Genomic DNA, 23,218 nt, shown 5'->3' on the forward strand with positions numbered 1-23,218 from the left:
TCTGACTCACATGAGAAGCGCTTCTCCCCGATCAGTCGCGCTCTGACTCGCACGAGAAGCGCTTCTCCCCGATCAGTCGTGCTCTGACTCACATGAGAAACGCTTCTCCCCGATCAGTCGCGCTCTGACTCACATGAGAAGCGCTTCTCCCCGATCAGTCGCGCTCTGACTCACATGAGAAGCGCTTCTCCCCGATCAGTCTCGCTCTGATGCACGAGAAGCGCTTCTCCCCGATAAGTCGCGCTCTGACTCGCACGAGAAACACTTCTTCCCGATCGGTCGCGCTCTGACTCGCACGAGAAACGCTTCTCCCCGATAAGTCGCGCTCTGACTCGCACGAGAAGCGCTTCTCCCCGATCAGTCGCGCTCTGACTCGCACGTGAAACGCTTCTCCCCGATCAGTCGCGCTCTGACTCACACGAGAAACGCTTCTCCCCGATCAGTCGCGCTCTGACTCGCACGAGAAACGCTTCTCCCTGATCAGTCGCGCTCTGACTCGCACGAGAAACGCTTCTCCCCGATCAGTCGCGCTCTGACTCGCACGAGAAACGCTTCTCCCCGATCAGTCGCGCTCTGACTCGCACGTGAAACGCTTCTCCCCGATCAGTCGCGCTCTGACTCACACGAGAAACGCTTCTCCCTGATCAATCGCGCTCTGACTCGCACGGGAAACGCTTCTCCTCGATCAGTCGCGCTCTGACTCGCACGAGAAACGCTTCTCCCCGATCAGTCGCGCTCTGACTCGCACGAGAAACGCTTCTCCCCGATCAGTCGCGCTCTGACTCGCACGAGAAGCGCTTCTCCCCGATCAGTCGCGCTCTGACTCGCACGAGAAACGCTTCTCCCCGATCAGTCGCGCTCTGACTCGCACGAGAAACGCTTCTCCCCGATCAGTCGCGCTCTGATGCACGAGAAGCGCTTCTCCCCGATAAGTCGCGCTCTGACTCGCACGAGAAACGCTTCTCCCCGATCAGTCGCGCTCTGACTCACACGAGAAACGCTTCTCCCCGATCAGTCGCGCTCTGATGCACGAGAAACGCTTCTCCCCGATCAGTCGCGCTCTGACTCACACGAGAAACGCTTCTCCCCGATTAGTCGCGCTCTGACTCGCACGAGAAACGCTTCTCCCCGATCAGTCGCGCTCTGACTCGCACGAGAAACACTTCTCCCCGATCAGTCGCGCTCTGACTCGCACGAGAAACGCTTTTCCCCGATCAGTCGCGCTCTGACTCGCACGAGAAACGCTTCTCCCCGATCAGTCGCGCTCTGACTCGCACGAGAAGCGCTTCTCCCCGATCAGTCGCGCTCTGACTCACACGAGAAACGCTTCTCCCCGATCAGTCGCGCTCTGACTCGCACGAGAAACGCTTCTCCCCGATCAGTCGCGCTCTGACTCACACGAGAAACGCTTCTCCCCGATCAGTCGCGCTCTGACTCGCACGAGAAACGCTTCTCCCCGATCAGTCGCGCTCTGACTCGCACGAGAAGCGCTTCTCCCCGATCAGTCGCGCTCTGACTCACACGAGAAGCGCTTCTCCCCGATCAGTCGCGCTCTGACTCGCACGAGAAACGCTTCTCCCCGATCCGTCGCGCTCTGACTCGCACGAGAAACGCTTCTCCCCGATCAGTCGCGCTCTGACTCGCACGAGAAACGCTTCTCCCCGATCAGTCGCGCTCTGACTCGCACGAGAAACGCTTCTCCCCGATCAGTCGCGCTCTGACTCGCACGAGAAGCGCTTCTCCCCGATCAGTCGCGCTCTGACTCGCACGAGAAGCGCTTCTCCCCGATCAGTCGCGCTCTGACTCGCACGAGAAACGCTTCTCCCCGATCAGTCACGCTCTGACTCGCACGAGAAGCGCTTCTCCCCGATCAGTCGCGCTCTGACTCGCACGAGAAACGCTTCTCCCCGATCAGTCGCGCTCTGACTCACACGAGAAACGCTTCTCCCCGATCAGTCGCGCTCTGACTCACACGAGAAGCGCTTCTCCCCGATCAGTCGCGCTCTGACTCGCACGAGAAACGCTTCTCCCCGATTAGTCGCGCTCTGACTCACACGTGAAACGCTTCTCCCCGATCAGTCGCGCTCTGACTCACACGAGAAACGCTTCTCCCCGATCAGTCGCGCTCTGACTCGCACGAGAAACGCTTCTCCTCGATCAGTCGCGCTCTGACTCACACGAGAAACGCTTCTCCCCGATCAGTCGCGCTCTGACTCACACGAGAAGCGCTTCTCCCCGATCAGTCGCGCTCTGACTCGCACGTGAAACGCTTCTCCCCGATCAGTCGCGCTCTGACTCACACGAGAAACGCTTCTCCCCGATCAGTCGCGCTCTGACTCGCACGAGAAACGCTTCTCCCCGATCAGTCGCGCTCTGACTCGCACGAGAAACGCTTCTCCCCGATCAGTCGCGCTCTGACTCGCACGAGAAACGCTTCTCCCCGATCAGTCGCGCTCTGACTCGCACGAGAAACGCTTCTCCCCGATCAGTCGCGCTCTGACTCGCACGAGAAGCGCTTCTCCCCGATCAGTCGCGCTCTGACACACACGAGAAACGCTTCTCCCCGATCAGTCGTGCTCTGACTCGCACGAGAAACGCTTCTCCCCGATCAGTCGCGCTCTGACTCGCACGAGAAACGCTTCTCCCCGATCAGTCGCGCTCTGACTCGCACGAGAAGCGCTTCTCCCCGATCAGTCGCGCTCTGACACACACGAGAAACGCTTCTCCCCGATCAGTCGCGCTCTGACTCGCACGAGAAACGCTTCTCCCCGATCAGTCGCGCTCTGACTCGCACGAGAAACGCTTCTCCCCGATCAGTCGCGCTCTGACTCGCACGGGAAACGCTTCTCCCCGATAAGTCGCGCTCTGACTCGCACGAGAAACGCTTCTCCCCGATTAGTCGCACTCTGACTCGCACGAGAAAACGCTTCTCCCCGATCAGTCGCGCTCTGACTCGCACGAGAAACGCTTCTCCCCGATCAGTCGCGCTCTGACTCGCACGTGAAACGCTTCTCCCCGATCAGTCGTGCTCTGACTCGCACGAGAAACGCTTCTCCCCGATCCGTCGCTCTCTGACTCACACGAGAAACGCTTCTCCCCGATCAGTCGCGCTCTGACTCGCACGAGAAACGCTTCTCCCCGATCAGTCGCGCTCTGACTCGCACGGGAAACGCTTCTCCCCGATCAGTCGCGCTCTGACTCGCACGAGAAACGCTTCTCCCCGATCAGTCGCGCTCTGACACACACGAGAAACGCTTCTCCCCGATCAGTCGCGCTCTGACTCGCACGTGAAACGCTTCTCCCCGATCAGTCGCGCTCTGACTCGCACGAGAAACGCTTCTCCCCGATCAGTCGCGCTCTGACTCACACGAGAAACGCTTCTCCCCGATCAGTCGCGCTCTGACTCGCACGAGAAACGCTTCTCCCCGATCAGTCACGCTCTGACTCGCACGAGAAACGCTTCTCCCCGATCAGTCGCGCTCTGACTCGCACGAGAAACGCTTCTCCCCGATCAGTCGCGCTCTGACTCGCACGAGAAACGCTTCTCCAAGATCAGTCGCGCTCTGACTCGCACGTGAAACGCTTCTCCCCGATCAGTCGCGCTCTGACTCGCACGAGAAACGCTTCTCCCCGATCAGTCGCGCTCTGACTCGCACGTGAAACGCTTCTCCCCGATCAGTCGCGCTCTGACTCGCACGTGAAACGCTTCTCCCCGATCAGTCGCGCTCTGACTCGCACGTGAAACGCTTCTCCCCGATCAGTCGCGCTCTGACTCGCACGAGAAACGCTTCTCCCCGATCAGTCGCGCTCTGACTCGAACGTGAAACGCTTCTCCCCGATCAGTCTCGCTCTGACTCACACGAGAAACGCTTCTCCCCTATCCGTCGCGCTCTGACTCGCACGAGAAACACTTCTCCCCGATCAGTCACGCTCTGACTCGCACGAGAAGCGCTTCTCCCCGATCAGTCGCGCTCTGACTCACACGAGAAGCGCTTCTCCCCGATCAGTCGCGCTCTGACTCGCACGAGAAGCGCTTCTCCCCGATCAGTCGCGCTCTGACTCGCACGAGAAGCGCTTCTCCCCGATCAGTCGCGCTCTGACTCGCACGAGAAACGCTTCTCCCCGATCAGTCGCGCTCTGACTCGCACGAGAAACGCTTCTCCCCGATCAGTCGCGCTCTGACTCGCACGAGAAACGCTTCTCCCCGATCAGTCGCGCTCTGACTCGCACGAGAAGCGCTTCTCCCCGATCAGTCGCGCTCTGACTCGCACGAGAAACGCTTCTCCCCGATCCGTCGCGCTCTGACTCGCACGAGAAACGCTTCTCCCCGATCAGTCGCGCTCTGACTCGCACGAGAAACGCTTCTCCCTGATCAATCGCGCTCTGACTCGCACGAGAAACGCTTCTCCCCGATCAGTCGCGCTCTGACTCGCACGAGAAACGCTTCTCCCTGATCAATCGCGCTCTGACTCGCACGAGAAACGCTTCTCCCCGATCGGTCGCGCTCTGACTCGCACGTGAAACGCTTTTCCCCGATCGGTCGCGCTCTGATGCACGAGAAACGCTTCTCCCCGATCAGTCGCGCTCTGACTCGCACGAGAAACGCTTCTCCCCGATCAGTCGCGCTCTGACTCGCACGAGAAACGCTTCTCCCCGATCAGTCGCGCTCTGACACACACGAGAAACGCTTCTCCCCGATCAGTCGCGCTCTGACTCGCACGAGAAACGCTTCTCCCCGATCGGTCGCGCTCTGACTCGCACGTGAAACGCTTTTCCCCGATCAGTCGCGCTCTGAATCGCACGAGAAACGCTTCTCCCCGATCAGTCGCGCTCTGACTCGCACGAGAAACGCTTCTCCCCGATCAGTCGCGCTCTGACTCGCACGAGAAACGCTTCTCCCCGATCAGTCGCGCTCTGACTTGCACGAGAAGCGCGTCTCCCCGATCAGTCGCGCTCTGATGCACGAGAAACGCTTCTCCCCGATCAGTCGCGCTCTGACTCGCACGGGAAACGCTTCTCCCTGATCAGTCGCGCTCTGACTCGCACGAGAAACGCTTCTCCCCGATCGGTCGCGCTCTGACTCGCACGAGAAACGCTTCTCCCTGATCAGTCGCACTCTGACTCGCACGAGAAACGCTTCTCCCCGATCAGTCGCGCTCTGACTCGCACGAGAAACGCTTCTCCCCGATCAGTCGCGCTCTGACTCACACGAGAAGCGCTTCTCCCCGATCAGTCGCGCTCTGACTCGCACGAGAAACGCTTCTCCCCGATCAGTCTCGCTCTGACTCGCACGAGAAGCGCTTCTCCCCGATCAGTCGCGCTCTGACTCACACGAGAAGCGCTTCTCCCCGATCAGTCGCGCTCTGACTCGCACGAGAAACGCTTCTCCCCGATCAGTCGCGCTCTGACTCGCACGAGAAACGCTTCTCCCCGATCAGTCGCGCTCTGACTCGCACGAGAAACGCTTCTCCCCGATAAATCGCGCTCTGACTCGCACGAGAAGCGCTTCTCCCCGATGAGTCGCGCTCTGACTCGCACGAGAAACGCTTCTCCCCGATAAGTCGCGCTCTGACTTGCACGAGAAACGCTTCTCCCCGATCAGTCGCGCTCTGACTCGCACGAGAAACGCTTCTCCCCGATCAGTCGCGCTCTGACTCGCACGAGAAACGCTTCTCCCCGATCAGTCGCGCTCTGACTCGCACGAGAAGCGCTTCTCCCCGATCAGTCGCGCTCTGACTCACACGAGAAACGCTTCTCCCCGATCAGTCGCGCTCTGACTCGCACGAGAAACGCTTCTCCCCGATCAGTCGCGCTCTGACTCGCACGAGAAACGCTTCTCCCCGATAAGTCGCGCTCTGACTCGCACGAGAAACACTTCTTCCCGATCGGTCGCGCTCTGACTCGCACGAGAAACGCTTCTCCCCGATAAGTCGCGCTCTGACTCGCACGAGAAACGCTTCTCCCCGATAAGTCGCGCTCTGACTCGCACGAGAAACACTTCTCCCCGATCCGTCGCGCTCTGACTCGCACGAGAAACGCTTCTCCCCGATCAGTCGCGCTCTGACTCGCACGAGAAACGCTTCTCCCCGATCCGTCGCGCTCTGACTCGCACGAGAAACGCTTCTCCCCGATAAGTCGCGCTCTGACTCACATGAGAAACGCTTCTCCCCGATCAGTCGCGCTCTGACTCACACGAGAAACGCTTCTCCCCGATTAGTCGCGCTCTGACTCGCACGAGAAGCGCTTCTCCCCGATTAGTCGCACTCTGACTCGCACGAGAAACGCTTCTCCCCGATCAGTCGCGCTCTGACTCGCACGAGAAACGCTTCTCCCCGATCAGTCGCGCTCTGACTCACACGAGAAGCGCTTCTCCCCGATCAGTCGCGCTCTGACTCACACGAGAAGCGCTTCTCCCCGATCAGTCGCGCTCTGACTCGCACGAGAAACGCTTCTCCCCGATCAGTCGCTCTCTGACTCGCACGAGAAACGCTTCTCCCCGATCAGTCGCGCTCTGACTCGCACGTGAAACGCTTCTCCCCGATCCGTCGCTCTCTGACTCACACGAGAAACGCTTCTCCCCGATCAGTCGCGCTCTGACTCACACGAGAAACGCTTCTCCCCGATCAGTCGCGCTCTGACTCACACGAGAAACGCTTCTCCCCGATCCGTCGCGCTCTGACTCGCACGAGAAGCGCGTCTCCCCGATAAGTCGCGCTCTGACTCGCACGAGAAACGCTTCTCCCCGATCAGTCGTGCTCTGACTCGCACGAGAAACGCTTCTCCCCGATCAGTCGCGCTCTGACTCGCACGTGAAACGCTTCTCCCCGATCCGTCGCTCTCTGACTCACACGAGAAGCGCTTCTCCCCGATCAGTCGCGCTCTGACTCGCACGTGAAACGCTTCTCCCCGATCAGTCGCGCTATGACTCGCACGAGAAACGCTTCTCCCCGATCAGTCGCGCTCTGACACACACGGGAAACGCTTCTCCCCGATCAGTCGCGCTCTGACACACACGGGAAACGCTTCTCCCCGATCAGTCGCGCTCTGACTCGCACGAGAAACGCTTCTCCCCGATCAGTCGCGCTCTGACTCGCACGAGAAACGCTTCTCCCCGATCGGTCGCGCTCTGACTCGCACGAGAAACACTTCTCCCCGATCAGTCGCGCTCTGACTCGCACGAGAAACGCTTCTCCCCGATCAGTCGCGCTCTGACTCGCACGGGAAACGCTTCTCCCCGATCAGTCGCGCTCTGACTCGCACGAGAAACGCTTCTCCCCGATCAGTCGCGCTCTGACACACACGAGAAACGCTTCTCCCCGATCAGTCGCGCTCTGACTCGCACGTGAAACGCTTCTCCCCGATCAGTCGCGCTCTGACTCGCACGAGAAACGCTTCTCCCCGATCAGTCGCGCTCTGACTCACACGAGAAACGCTTCTCCCCGATCAGTCGCGCTCTGACTCGCACGAGAAACGCTTCTCCCCGATCAGTCACGCTCTGACTCGCACGAGAAACGCTTCTCCCCGATCAGTCGCGCTCTGACTCGCACGAGAAACGCTTCTCCCCGATCAGTCGCGCTCTGACTCGCACGAGAAACGCTTCTCCAAGATCAGTCGCGCTCTGACTCGCACGTGAAACGCTTCTCCCCGATCAGTCGCGCTCTGACTCGCACGAGAAACGCTTCTCCCCGATCAGTCGCGCTCTGACTCGCACGTGAAACGCTTCTCCCCGATCAGTCGCGCTCTGACTCGCACGTGAAACGCTTCTCCCCGATCAGTCGCGCTCTGACTCGCACGTGAAACGCTTCTCCCCGATCAGTCGCGCTCTGACTCGCACGAGAAACGCTTCTCCCCGATCAGTCGCGCTCTGACTCGCACGTGAAACGCTTCTCCCCGATCAGTCTCGCTCTGACTCACACGAGAAACGCTTCTCCCCTATCCGTCGCGCTCTGACTCGCACGAGAAACACTTCTCCCCGATCAGTCACGCTCTGACTCGCACGAGAAACGCTTCTCCCCGATCAGTCGCGCTCTGACTCGCACGAGAAACGCTTCTCCCCGATCAGTCGCGCTCTGACTCACACGAGAAGCGCTTCTCCCCGATCAGTCGCGCTCTGACTCGCACGAGAAGCGCTTCTCCCCGATCAGTCGCGCTCTGACTCGCACGAGAAGCGCTTCTCCCCGATCAGTCGCGCTCTGACTCGCACGAGAAACGCTTCTCCCCGATCAGTCGCGCTCTGACTCGCACGAGAAACGCTTCTCCCCGATCGGTCGCGCTCTGACTCGCACGTGAAACGCTTTTCCCCGATCGGTCGCGCTCTGATGCACGAGAAACGCTTCTCCCCGATCAGTCGCGCTCTGACTCGCACGAGAAACGCTTCTCCCCGATCGGTCGCGCTCTGACTCGCACGTGAAACGCTTTTCCCCGATCAGTCGCGCTCTGAATCGCACGAGAAACGCTTCTCCCCGATCAGTCGCGCTCTGACTCGCACGAGAAGCGCTTCTCCCCGATCAGTCGCGCTCTGACTCGCACGAGAAACGCTTCTCCCCGATCAGTCGCGCTCTGACTCGCACGAGAAGCGCTTCTCCCCGATCAGTCGCGCTCTGACTCGCACGAGAAACGCTTCTCCCCGATCCGTCGCGCTCTGACTCACACGAGAAGCGCTTCTCCCCGATCAGTCGCGCTCTGACTCACACGAGAAACGCTTCTCCCCGATCAGTCGCGCTCTGACTCGCACGAGAAACGCTTCTCCCCGATCAGTCGCGCTCTGACACACACGTGAAACGCTTCTCCCCGATCAGTCGCTCTCTGACTCGCACGAGAAGCGCTTCTCCCCGATCAGTCGCGCTCTGACACACACGAGAAACGCTTCTCCCCGATCAGTCGCGCTCTGACTCGCACGAGAAACGCTTCTCCCCGATCCGTCGCGCTCTGACTCGCACGAGAAGCGCTTCTCCCCGATCAGTCGCGCTCTGACTCACACGAGAAACGCTTCTCCCCGATCAGTCGCGCTCTGACTCGCACGAGAAACCCTTCTCCCCGATCAGTCGCGCTCTGACTTGCACGTGAAACGCTTCTCCCCGATCAGTCGCGCTCTGACTCGCACGAGAAACGCTTCTCCCCGATCAGTCACGCTCTGACTCGCACGAGAAACGCTTCTCCCCGATCAGTCGCGCTCTGACTCGCACGAGAAGCGCTTCTCCCCGATCAGTCGCGCTCTGACTCGCACGAGAAACGCTTCTCCCTGATCAGTCGCGCTCTGACACACACGGGAAACGCTTCTCCCCGATCAGTCGCGCTCTGACTCGCACGAGAAACGCTTCTCCCCGATAAATCGCGCTCTGACTCGCACGAGAAGCGCTTCTCCCCGATGAGTCGCGCTCTGACTCGCACGAGAAACGCTTCTCCCCGATCAGTCGCGCTCTGACTCGCACGAGAAACGCTTCTCCCCGATAAGTCGCGCTCTGACTTGCACGAGAAACGCTTCTCCCCGATCAGTCGCGCTCTGACTCGCACGAGAAACGCTTCTCCCCGATCAGTCGCGCTCTGACTCGCACGAGAAACGCTTCTCCCCGATCAGTCGCGCTCTGACTCGCACGAGAAGCGCTTCTCCCCGATCAGTCGCGCTCTGACTCGCACGAGAAACGCTTCTCCCCGATAAGTCGCGCTCTGACTCGCACGAGAAGCGCTTCTCCCCGATCAGTCGCGCTCTGACTCGCACGAGAAACGCTTCTCCCCGATCAGTCGCGCTCTGACTCACACGAGAAACGCTTCTCCCCGATCAGTCGCGCTCTGACTCGCACGAGAAACGCTTCTCCCCGATCAGTCGCGCTCTGACTCGCACGAGAAACGCTTCTCCCCGATCAGTCGCGCTCTGACTCACACGAGAAACGCTTCTCCCTGATCAGTCGCGCTCTGACTCGCACGAGAAACGCTTCTCCCCGATCAGTCGCGCTCTGACTCGCACGAGAAACGCTTCTCCCCCTGATAAGTCGCGCTCTGACTCGCACGAGAAGCGCTTCTCCCCGATCAGTCGCGCTCTGACTCGCACGAGAAGCGCTTCTCCCCGATCAGTCGCGCTCTGACTCGCACGAGAAACGCTTCTCCCCGATCGGTCGCGCTCTGACTCGCACGAGAAACGCTTCTCCCCGATCAGTCGCGCTCTGACTCGCACGAGAAACGCTTCTCCCCGATCAGTCGCGCTCTGACTCGCACGAGAAACGCTTCTCCCCGATCGGTCGCGCTCTGACTCGCACGAGAAGCGCTTCTCCCCGATCAGTCGCGCTCTGACTCGCACGAGAAACGCTTCTCCCCGATCGGTCGCGCTCTGACTCGCACGAGAAACGCTTCTCCCCGATCAGTCGCGCTCTGACTCGCACGAGAAACGCTTCTCCCCGATAAGTCGCGCTCTGACTTGCACGAGAAACGCTTCTCCCCGATCGGTCGCGCTCTGACTCGCACGTGTAACGCTTTTCCCCGATCGGTCGCGCTCTGACTCGCACGAGAAACGCTTCTCCCCGATCGGTCGCGCTCTGACTCGCACGAGAAACGCTTCTCCCCGATCAGTCGCGCTCTGACTCGCACGAGAAACGCTTCTCCCCGATCAGTCGCGCTCTGACTCGCACGAGAAACGCTTCTCCCCGATCAGTCTCGCTCTGACTCACACGAGAAACGCTTCTCCCCGATCCGTCGCTCTCTGACTCACACGAGAAACGCTTCTCCCCGATCAGTCGCGCTCTGACTCGCACGAGAAACGCTTCTCCCCGATCAGTCGCGCTCTGACTCGCACGAGAAACGCTTCTCCCCGATCGGTCGCGCTCTGACTCGCACGAGAAACGCTTCTCCCCGATCAGTCTCGCTCTGACTCGCACGAGAAACGCTTCTCCCCGATCAGTCTCGCTCTGACTCGCACGAGAAACGCTTCTCCCCGATCAGTCGCGCTCTGACTCGCACGAGAAACGCTTCTCCCCGATAAGTCGCGCTCTGACTCGCACGAGAAACGCTTCTCCCCGATCGGTCGCGCTCTGACTCGCACGAGAAACGCTTCTCCCCGATCAGTCTCGCTCTGACTCGCACGAGAAACGCTTCTCCCCAATCAGTCGCGCTCTGACTCACACGAGAAGCGCTTCTCCCCCTGATAAGTCGCGCTCTGACTCGCACGAGAAACGCTTCTCCCCGATCAGTCGCGCTCTGACTCGCACGAGAAACACTTCTCCCCGATCAGTCGCGCTCTGACTAACACGAGAAACGCTTCTCCCCGATCAGTCGCGCTCTGACTCGCACGAGAAGGGCTTCTCCCCGATCAGTCGCGCTCTGACTCGCACGAGAAGCGCTTCTCCCGATCAGTCGCGCTCTGACTCGCACGAGAAACGCTTCTCCCCGATCAGTCGCGCTCTGACTCACACGAGAAGCGCTTCTCCCCGATCAGTCGCGCTCTGACTCGCACGAGAAACGCTTCTCCCCGAGCAGTCGCGCTCTGACTCGCACGAGAAAACGCTTCTCCCCGATCAGTCGCGCTCTGACTCACACGAGAAACGCTTCTCCCCGATCAGTCGCGCTCTGACTCGCACGAGAAGCGCTTCTCCCCGATCGGTCGCGCTCTGACTCGCACGAGAAACACTTCTCCCCGATCAGTCGCGCTCTGATGCACGAGAAACGCTTCTCCCCGATCAGTCGCGCTCTGACTCGCACGAGAAGCGCTTCTCCCCGATCAGTCGCGCTCTGACTCGCACGTGAAACGCTTCTCCCCGATCAGTCGCGCTCTGATGCACGAGAAACGCTTCTCCCCGATCAGTCGCGCTCTGACTCGCACGTGAAACGCTTCTCCCCGATCAGTCGCGCTCTGACTCGCACGAGAAGCGCTTCTCCCCGATCAGTCGCGCTCTGACTCGCACGAGAAACGCTTCTCCCCGATCAGTCGCGCTCTGACTCGCACGAGAAACGCTTCTCCCCGATCAGTCGCGCTCTGACTCGCACGAGAAACGCTTCTCCCCGATCAGTCGCGCTCTGACTCGCACGAGAAACGCTTCTCCCCGATCAGTCTCGCTCTGACTCACACGAGAAACGCTTCTCCCCGATCAGTCGCGCTCTGACTCGCACGAGAAACGCTTCTCCCTGATCAGTCGCGCTCTGACTCACACGAGAAGCGCTTCTCCCCGATCAGTCGCGCTCTGACTCGCACGTGAAACGCTTCTCCCCGATCAGTCGCGCTCTGACTCGCACGAGAAACGCGTCTCCCCGATAAGTCGCGCTCTGACTCGCACGAGAAACGCTTCTCCCCGATCAGTCGCGCTCTGACTCGCACGAGAAACGCTTCTCCCCGATCAGTCGCGCTCTGACTAACACGAGAAGCGCTTCTCCCCGATCAGTCGCGCTCTGACTCGCACGAGAAACGCTTCTCCCCGATCAGTCGCGCTCTGACTCGCACGAGAAACGCTTCTCCCCGATCAGTCGCGCTCTGACTCACACGAGAAACGCTTCTCCCCGATCAGTCGCGCTCTGACTCGCACGAGAAGCGCTTCTCCCCGATCAGTCGCGCTCTGACTCGCACGAGAAGCGCTTCTCCCCGATCAGTCGCGCTCTGACTCGCACGTGAAACGCTTCTCCCCGATCAGTCGCGCTCTGACTCGCACGAGAAAACGCTTCTCCCCGATCAGTCGCGCTCTGACACACACGAGAAACGCTTCTCCCCGATCAGTCGCGCTCTGACTCACACGAGAAACGCTTCTCCCCGATAAGTCGCGCTCTGACTCACACGAGAAACGCTTCTCCCCGATCAGTCGCGCTCTGACTCGCACGAGAAACGCTTCTCCCCGATCAGTCGCGCTCTGACTCGCACGAGAAACGCTTCTCCCCGATCAGTCGCGCTCTGACTCACACGAGAAACGCTTCTCCCCGATAAGTCGCGCTCTGACTCACACGAGAAGCGCTTCTCCCCGATCAGTCGCGCTCTGACTCGCACGAGAAACGCTTCTCCCCGATCCGTCGCGCTCTGACTCGCACGAGAAGCGCTTCTCCCCGATCAGTCGCGCTCTGACTCGCACGAGAAACGCTTCTCCCCGATAAGTCGCACTCTGACTCGCACGAGAAAACGCTTCTCCCCGATCAGTCGCGCTCTGACTCGCACGAGAAACACTTCTCCCCGATCAGTCGCGCTCTGACTCGCACGAGAAACGCTTCTCCCCGATCCGTCGCGCTCTGACTCGCACGAGAAACGCTTCTCCCTGATCAGTCGCGCTCTGACTCGCACGAGAAGCGCTTCTCCCCGATCAGTCGCGCTCTGACTCGCACGAGAAACGCTTCTCCCCGATCAGTCGCGCTCTGACTCGCACGAGAAAACGCTTCTCCCCGATCAGTCGCGCTCTGACACACACGAGAAACGCTTCTCCCCGATCAGTCGCGCTCTGACTCGCACGAGAAACGCTTCTCCCCGATCAGTCGCGCTCTGACTCGCACGAGAAGCGCGTCTCCCCGATCAGTCGCGCTCTGACTCACACGAGAAGCGCTTCTCCCCGATCAGTCGCGCTCTGACTCACACGAGAAGCGCTTCTCCCCGATCAGTCGCGCTCTGACTCGCACGAGAAACGCTTCTCCCCGATCAGTCGCGCTCTGACTCGCACGAGAAACGCTTCTCCCCGATCAGTCGCGCTCTGACTCGCACGAGAAACGCTTCTCCCCGATAAGTCGCGCTCTGACTCGCACGAGAAACGCTTCTCCCCGATCAGTCGCGCTCTGACTCACACGAGAAACGCTTCTCCCCGATAAGTCGCGCTCTGACTCGCACGAGAAACGCTTCTCCCCGATCAGTCGCGCTCTGACTCGCACGAGAAACGCTTCTCCCCGATCAGTCGCGCTCTGACTCGCACGAGAAACGCTTCTCCCCGATCAGTCGCGCTCTGACTCGCACGAGAAACGCTTCTCCCCGATCAGTCGCGCTCTGACTCACACGAGAAACGCTTCTCCCCGATCAGTCGCGCTCTGACTCGCACGAGAAACGCTTCTCCCCGATCAGTCGCGCTCTGACTCGCACGAGAAACGCTTCTCCCCGATCAGTCGCGCTCTGACTCACACGAGAAACGCTTCTCCCCGAGCAGTCGCGCTCTGACTCGCACGAGAAACGCTTCTCCCCGATCAGTCGCGCTCTGACTCGCACGAGAAACGCTTCTCCCCGATCAGTCGCGCTCTGACACACACGAGAAACGCTTCTCCCCGATCAGTCGCGCTCTGACTCGCACGAGAAACGCTTCTCCCCGATAAGTCGCACTCTGACTCGCACGAGAAGCGCTTCTCCCCGATCCGTCGCTCTCTGACTCGCACGAGAAACGCTTCTCCCCGATCAGTCGCGCTCTGACTCGCACGAGAAGCGCTTCTCCCCGATCCGTCGCTCTCTGACTCGCACGAGAAACGCTTCTCCCCGATCAGTCGCGCTCTGACTCGCACGAGAAACGCTTCTCCCCGATCAGTCGCGCTCTGACTCGCACGAGAAACGCTTCTCCCCGATCAGTCGCGCTCTGACTCGCACGAGAAACGCTTCTCCCCGATCAGTCGCGCTCTGACTCGCACGAGAAACGCTTCTCCCCGATCAGTCGCGCTCTGACTCGCACGAGAAACGCTTCTCCCCGATCAGTCGCGCTCTGACTCGCACGAGAAACGCTTCTCCCCGATCAGTCGCGCTCTGACTCGCACGAGAAACGCTTCTCCCCGATCAGTCGCGCTCTGACTCGCACGAGAAACGCTTCTCCCCGATCAGTCGCGCTCTGACTCGCACGAGAAGCGCTTCTCCCCGATCAGTCGCGCTCTGACTCGCACGAGAAACGCTTCTCCCCGATAAGTCGCGCTCTGACTCGCACGAGAAACGCTTCTCCCCGATCAGTCGCGCTCTGACTCGCACGAGAAACGCTTCTCCCCGATCAGTCGCGCTCTGACTCGCACGGGAAACGCTTCTCCCTGATCAGTCGCGCTCTGACTCGCACGAGAAATGCTTCTCCCCGATCAGTCGCGCTCTGACTCGCACGAGAAACGCTTCTCCCCGATCCGTCGCGCTCTGACTCGCACGAGAAACGCTTCTCCCCGATCAGTCGCGCTCTGACTCGCACGAGAAGCGCTTCTCCCCGATCCGTCGCGCTCTGACTCGCACGAGAAACGCTTCTCCCCGATAAGTCGCGCTCTGACTTGCACGAGAAGCGCTTCTCCCCGATCAGTCGCGCTCTGACTTGCACGAGAAACGCTTCTCCCCGATCAGTCGCGCTCTGAATCGCACGAGAAACGCTTCTCCCCGATCAGTCGCGCTCTGACTCGCACGAGAAGCGCTTCTCCCCGATCAGTCGCGCTCTGACTCACACGAGAAACGCTTCTCCCCGATCAGTCGCGCTCTGACTCGCACGAGAAACGCTTCTCCCCGATCAGTCGCGCTCTGACTCGCACGAGAAACGCTTCTCCCCGATCAGTCGCGCTCTGACTCGCACGAGAAGCGCTTCTCCCCGATCAGTCGCGCTCTGACTCGCACGAGAAACGCTTCTCCCCGATCAGTCGCGCTCTGACTCGCACGAGAAACGCTTCTCCCCGATAAGTCGCGCTCTGACTCACATGAGAAACGCTTCTCCCCGATCAGTCGCGCTCTGACTCGCACGAGAAACGCTTCTCCCCGATCAGTCTCGCTCTGACTCGCACGGGAAACGCTTCTCCCTGATCAGTCGCGCTCTGACTCGCACGAGAAACGCTTCTCCCCGATCAGTCGCGCTCTGACTCGCACGGGAAACGCTTCTCCCTGATCAGTCGCGCTCTGACTCGCACGAGAAACGCTTCTCCCCGATCGGTCGCGCTCTGACTCGCACGAGAAACGCTTCTCCCCGATCAGTCGCGCTCTGACTCGCACGGGAAACGCTTCTCCCTGATCAGTCGCGCTCTGACTCGCACGAGAAGCGCTTCTCCCCGATCAGTCGCGCTCTGACTCGCACGAGAAACGCTTCTCCCCGATCAGTCGCGCTCTGACTCGCACGAGAAGCGCTTCTCCCCGATCAGTCGCGCTCTGACACACACGAGAAGCGCTTCTCCCCGATCAGTCGCGCTCTGACTCGCACGAGAAACGCTTCTCCCCGATCAGTCGCGCTCTGACTCGCACGAGAAACGCTTCTCCCCGATCAGTCGCGCTCTGACTCGCACGAGAAACGCTTCTCCCCGATCAGTCGCGCTCTGACTAACACGAGAAACGCTTCTCCCCGATCCGTCGCGCTCTGACTCGCACGAGAAACGCTTCTCCCCGATCAGTCGTGCTCTGACTCGCACGAGAAACGCTTCTCCCCGATCAGTCGTGCTCTGACTCGCACGAGAAACGCTTCTCCCCGATCAGTCGCGCTCTGACTTGCACGAGAAACGCTTCTCCCCGATCAGTCGCGCTCTGACACACACGGGAAACGCTTCTCCCCGATCAGTCGCGCTCTGACTCGCACGAGAAACGCTTCTCCCCGATCAGTCGCGCTCTGACTCGCACGAGAAAACGCTTCTCCCCGATCAGTCTCGCTCTGACTCGCACGAGAAACGCTTCTCCCCGATCAGTCGCGCTCTGACTCGCACGAGAAACGCTTCTCCCCGATTAGTCGCGCTCTGACTCGCACGAGAAACGCTTCTCCCCGATAAGTCGCGCTCTGACTCGCACGAGAAGCGCTTCTCCCCGATCAGTCGCGCTCTGACTCGCACGAGAAGCGCTTCTCCCCGATCAGTCGCGCTCTGACTCGCACGAGAAACGCTTCTCCCCGATCAGTCGCGCTCTGACTCACACGAGAAACGCTTCTCCCCGATCAGTCGCGCTCTGACTCGCACGAGAAGCGCTTCTCCCCGATCAGTCGCGCTCTGACTCGCACGAGAAACGCTTCTCCCCGATCAGTCGCGCTCTGACTCGCACGAGAAGCGCTTCTCCCCGATCAGTCGCGCTCTGACTCGCACGAGAAACGCTTCTCCCCGATCAGTCGTGCTCTGACTCGCACGAGAAACGCTTCTCCCTGATCAGTCGCGCTCTGACTCGCACGAGAAACGCTTCTCCCTGATCAGTCGCGCTCTGACTCGCACGAGAAACGCTTCTCCCCGATCAGTCGTGCTCTGACTCGCACGAGAAACGCTTCTCCCTGATCAGTCGCGCTCTGACTCGCACGAGAAACGCTTCTCCCTGATCAGTCGCGCTCTGACTCACACGAGAAATGCTTCTCCCCGATCAGTCGCGCTCTGACTCACACGAGAAAACGCTTCTCCCCGATCAGTCGCGCTCTGACTCGCACGAGAAACGCTTCTCCCCGATCAGTCGCGCTCTGACTCGCACGAGAAGCGCTTCTCCCCGATCAGTCGCGCTCTGACTCGCACGAGAAACGCTTCTCCCCGATAAGTCGCGCTCTGACTCGCACGAGAAGCGCTTCTCCCCGATCAGTCGCGCTCTGACTCGCACGAGAAACGCTTCTCCCCGATCAGTCGCGCTCTGACTCGCACGAGAAACGCTTCTCCCCGATCAGTCGCGCTCTGACTCGCACGTGAAACGCTTCTCCCGATCAGTCGCGCTCTGACTCGCACGAGAAGCGCTTCTCCCCGATCAGTCGCGCTCTGACTCGCACGAGAAACGCTTCTCCCCGATAAGTCGCGCTCTGACTCGCACGTGAAACGCTTCTCCCTGATCAGTCGCGCTCTGACTCGCACGAGAAACGCTTCTCCCCGATCAGTCGCGCTCTGACTCGCACGAGAAGCGCTTCTCCCCGATCAGTCGTGCTCTGACTCGCACGAGAAACGCTTCTCCCCGATCAGTCGCGCTCTGACTCGCACGAGAAATGCTTCTCCCCGATCAGTCGCGCTCTGACTCGCACGAGAAGCGCTTCTCCCCGATCAGTCGCGCTCTGACTCGCACGAGAAGCGCTTCTCCCCGATCCGTCGCGCTCTGACTCGCACGAGAAACGCTTCTCCCCGATAAGTCGCGCTCTGACTCGCACGAGAAACGCTTCTCCCCGATCAGTCGCGCTCTGACTCGCACGAGAAGCGCTTCTCCCCGATCAGTCGCGCTCTGACTCGCACGAGAAACGCTTCTCCCCGATCAGTCGCGCTCTGACTCGCACGAGAAACGCTTCTCCCCGATCAGTCGCGCTCTGACTCGCACGAGAAACGCTTCTCCCCGATCGGTCGCGCTCTGACTCGCACGAGAAGCGCTTCTCCCCGATCAGTCGCGCTCTGACTCGCACGAGAAGCGCTTCTCCCCGATCAGTCGCGCTCTGACTCGCACGAGAAACGCTTCTCCCCGATCGGTCGCGCTCTGACTCGCACGAGAAACGCTTCTCCCCGATCAGTCGCGCTCTGACTCGCACGAGAAACGCTTCTCCCCGATCAGTCGCGCTCTGACTCGCACGAGAAACGCTTCTCCCCGATCAGTCGCGCTCTGACTCGCACGAGAAGCGCTTCTCCCCGATCCGTCGCGCTCTGACTCGCACGAGAAACGCTTCTCCCCGATCCGTCGCGCTCTGACTCGCACGAGAAACGCTTCTCCCCGATCAGTCGCGCTCTGACTCACATGAGAAACGCTTCTCCCCGATCCGTCGCGCTCTGACTCGCACGAGAAACGCTTCTCCCCGATCAGTCGCGCTCTGACTCGCACGAGAAACCCTTCTCCCTGATCAGTCGCGCTCTGACTCGCACGAGAAACGCTTCTCCCCGATCAGTCGCGCTCTGACTCACACGAGAAACGCTTCTCCCCGATAAGTCGCGCTCTGACTCGCACGAGAAGCGCTTCTCCCCGATCAGTCGCGCTCTGACTCGCACGAGAAGCGCTTCTCCCCGATCAGTCGCGCTCTGACTCGCACGAGAGACACTTCTCCCCGATCAGTCGCGCTCTGACTCGCACGAGAAACGCTTCTCCCCGATCAGTCGTGCTCTGACTCGCACGAGAAACGCTTCTCCCCGATCAGTCTCGCTCTGACTCGCACGAGAAACGCTTCTCCCCGATCAGTCGTGCTCTGACTCGCACGAGAAACGCTTCTCCCCGATCAGTCGCGCTCTGACTCGCACGAGAAACGCTTCTCCCCGATCAGTCGCGCTCTGACTCACACGAGAAACGCTTCTCCCCGATCAGTCGCGCTCTGACTCGCACGAGAAACGCTTCTCCCCGATCCGTCGCGCTCTGACTCGCACGAGAAGCGCGTCTCCCCGATAAGTCGCGCTCTGACTCGCACGAGAAACGCTTCTCCCCGATCAGTCGCGCTCTGACTTGCACGAGAAACGCTTCTCCCCGATCAGTCGCGCTCTGACTCACACGAGAAACGCTTCTCCCCGATCAGTCGCGCTCTGACTCGCACGAGAAACGCTTCTCCCCGATCCGTCGCGCTCTGACTCGCACGAGAAGCGCGTCTCCCCGATAAGTCGCGCTCTGACTCGCACGAGAAACGCTTCTCCCCGATAAGTCGCGCTCTGACTCGCTGCCCTTGGGTACTGGAATTGTGCAGGCCGGTGCTAGATGATTATTACAAGTTTATTATTTTTGGTTTTAGCTGTATTGACGTCTTGCCAACACAGTTCTTTATAGGTATTTGGGTGAGTTAGACACTTAGTATTCCCTGTGGATATCTTTTCCCCTTGACTGGTTACATGATATCTTCACCATGAGCGCGCGTTAAAGGGACCGCTGTGACTTGGTCACTTTTCTTGTGCTTTGGATATTTCAAAATTTTCTCCCCCCAGATGTTGAATCTTTCCAACTCAATACTGGGGGACCCCTCCTTTAACCCCTACATGCTACAGGCTTCAATATCTTTGATTCATAAAGAAGGCAAAGACCCTACGATATGTGGGAGCTGCCGCCCCAATTCACTCATCATTTCTGATATCAAAATATTCTCAAACTTTGGCCACAGACTGGTATGAAACATCCAGTCTCTTATCCCCGGGGAACAGGTGGGTTTATCCCAGCGCGACAAGCAGCCGCCAATCTCAGGCGCTCGGCAAGGCAAGCGGAACAGCGCAACATGCCAACCACTAAACAGAAACACGGGGGACGCACATAATGGACTCTCATCCTCACGTGACGCGGACGTGTTCGGAGGTGCCGGCGGAGAGGGACGCGGGACGTCTCACCAGCTGCTTACTTTCCAGTGACATGTCAAGGCCTGCGTATACGGAGTTTCCGCCATAGAGGGACGCGGGGCGTTTTCTCTTGCCGCGGTTCAAGATGGCCGCAGGACACAGTCAGCGTGCGGAGTGCTCTATCTGCGGAATACATCTCTTTAAGGTTACAGTTCATTACATCTTTTTGTACGCGAGTATCTTTTCTTTTTTCCTTATCACATTGCCATTATTATTATTATTATTATTAGATTTGAGATCTCAGCGGATCCTACCCGATCAGAGGAATCTTCCTTGTATGAGGAGGATCTTTCCTGACTGAACCCAGGGTTTGCATTTCTACTCAGGATCCCAGCGGAGCCGGACAGAGCGGATCACCTCTAACAGATCCAGCGAAGATTACTTACTCTGCCTGATTTAAACGATCATCTTGTATTCATTTACAGCAGGGATGATCTATTTACACTATACAGAGTACATACACTATACAGAGTACACAATGTCCTATTTTTGTCTTCTCTCCTGTGCGCTATAGGTTATTTTACAGCAATATCAGGCACGTAGTGCCCAACACAGATTTCACAAGTCCCCTTAGTTTTGCTCAGCCTTGACGCAGAAAAGGCATGTCACCGGATAGATTGTACTTACATGAACGAAACTCTAAAAGCATTTGGATTCGAGGGGACATTTCTCAAAGCTATAATGTCCTTATATAAAGACCCCACAGCCAGGGTGATTTGTCAAGGCTCCCCTTCCGAGCAAATCTCCACCCTGTATACACAATCTGGGGGGATGAGCCTTTGATCAGTGGTCTTTCTGTAGACACACTGTGGCCCCCGCACCATTAACATTCCTTAAGGGCCAGTAACTTTCGCGGGCTTTACTGCAGGCATAAAATATAGTGAACTTACAATATTTTATATACATCAAAATATTCCGTTCAGCAGGGCCGAGCGGGCTAAAACTTGCCAGGCCCTCATGCCGGAGAGGACTCTACATGGTGGCCACGTTTCAGCTCGCTGCGACCCACCGAACCGGAGATACAATATTGTATTTTAAAACCACATGTTGCACAGATTGCATTTCTCTGCCATTGGAGTCAATGGCAGAAACACAATTTAAACAGTTAACCATACTCCATTCGGTTGATCGGAGAGGGCTGGAAATTGCCATGCAATCATGCCGGAGCTGTGACTGCATGGTGGCCAAATCCCAGCCCTCTAGTCCTTACCGAACTGGAGATAATGGTTCCAGGTTTTTACACTTTCGCACTTGGCGTTTTAAAACCTAGCGGCTTTTCTCCGCCATTGTGGTCAATGGTGGCGACCCTCGTGGTGGCCGCGACCATTTCCCATGGCCATTGCCCATCAGACCCGGTTGGGGTCAAGTAAGGTGGTTCCCATGAGCTAGGGGCAAAAAGAATTGGACCGCTAGCTGCCCCAGAACCAAAGTTACGATTTTAATATGTTTGAACTTGGCCGTGACCAAGTTCTCACGGTAATTCAACGATCAAAGCTCTTTCTTTGAGGATGTAACTATTTTCGGATACTGCAGTTTCGCAGACAGCCAACTCAGTTCCTGGAGAGCGGACTCGAGGTATTCCCATTTGAAATGCATTGCGCCATTCATTTCAATGGGGGACCTCCGCTCATCCTCTTGGGCTCCACCTGCTGGTCTTCTTAGGTATCGGGCCAAAAACCTTGAAATCTCCATAGACTTCTATGGAGCTCCAATGGCGACCTATGGGACAGTGTTGCAAATGGGGGATGAAAAGGCGGGTAGGGGAACAAAGGGTCATAAACATACCAACACAGTTAACCCTTTCCCTCCCGACCTGATCCCAGTGTACGTGCTTGGGGCATACACTGTAAGGGTAAAAACACATGTAATTCAGTAACATACATTTTGTACTGAGGCAGGGGCATGAAAACACACTTAACCATTATTATAGTTAACCCCTCGCCTCCCACACGAGGGTAGGGGTGGCCAGCTGGGGTGTAACCCCTTTATTACCGGGCCGGCCCCCCTTCCCTCGTCATAATAATTCTTACAATAGCTAAGCCCTTGATATCCCAACCTATTCTCTCAACTGACCTATTTCAACAAACTATCGGGCTTTAAAATAAACAATAATACAGTGGAAGACCCCAATATTAACCTCCCAAAAGATGCGTCCAAATTAACCGAACTTAACTTTGACTTGAAGTGGCAGAAACAGGCTATAAAATACTTGGGACTATATATAACCAGAGACTAACCCTCTCTATACAAGGCCAATTACCGCGTCTCCTGAAGACACTAACCTCAAACCTCAACATTTGGTCCAATTTTAATATCTCCTGGACAGGAAGAATGCAATCGGTCAGAATGAACTTCCTACCCAGATTACTCTACTTATTTCAAGCTCTCCCCATTCCAACGATCAGTTCAGATATACTCAACCTCCAATCACTTCTAACCACATTTATCTGGAACAATAAAAACAGCAAATCCCAATAGATTTATCCTCAGTCGCCCCGCGAGGGCATGAGCTTTGGGACTCCCTTGTCTGTTATCCTATTATCAAGTGGCACAAACAGGCCATTGGGTAGCCAGGCACGCTAGCCCCTCTCTGAGGAGATGGGTAGCCTGGCACGCAAGCCCCTCTCTGAGGAGATGGGTAGCGGTCGAGGCAACGCAGATCCAACCAGTTGAGATAGACAAAATACTCAGGCAACCCTTAGACAACAGGGCGCCCACTGATAAACTCCCCTCGACCATCGCACATTCTCTAAAACTCTGGGACAAACTTCCATTTAAATATACGCTTACGTCCAAAAGCTCCCAATTAACTCCCCTCTGGGGACAACACGAGATTTCCCCTGGGCTGGCAGACGGGTCAGAGCAGGCGTAAATAGACAAAGAGACATAAACGCAGCGGCTAAAATGATACAATTTGACCAACTGATGTCAGAAAAGGGAATCCCTTCAAGGGAAATATTTAGTTTTCTCCAGATTAGAGCATTTTATACAAACGTTAGCCCGGCTGGCTCTGAACTAGAGCTTGAATCTATGTGCCGAGACACAGAGAGGTTTAACCTCAAGGTTGTATGGTAACTTCTCCCTCTCCAATTCAGAGTCTCAAGACAAACGCAATTGT

General features: G+C 58.2%; 1 protein-coding gene across 4 annotated transcripts in view; it reads right to left on the reverse strand.

Moving 5' to 3' along the window:
• Positions 1–20,243, reverse strand: part of LOC142473364 (ICOS ligand-like) — a 49,851-nt gene extending 29,608 nt beyond the window's left edge. The window contains exon 1 of one of the 4 annotated variants that reach the window (XM_075580600.1): positions 20,092–20,243. In XM_075580600.1, coding sequence (XP_075436715.1) covers positions 20,092–20,147 — 56 coding nt within the window. In that variant the 5' untranslated portion in view covers positions 20,148–20,243. Of the gene's footprint in view, positions 1–20,017 lie in introns of all 4 variants that reach the window. The other 3 variants (XM_075580599.1, XM_075580602.1, XM_075580601.1) reach the window with 3 other exon arrangements.
• Between the last annotated feature and the right edge of the window lie 2,975 nt (positions 20,244–23,218).

This window comes from Ascaphus truei (genome assembly GCF_040206685.1).
Source record: "Ascaphus truei isolate aAscTru1 chromosome 3 unlocalized genomic scaffold, aAscTru1.hap1 SUPER_3_unloc_9, whole genome shotgun sequence".
Classification (NCBI taxonomy): Eukaryota; Metazoa; Chordata; class Amphibia; order Anura; family Ascaphidae; genus Ascaphus; species Ascaphus truei.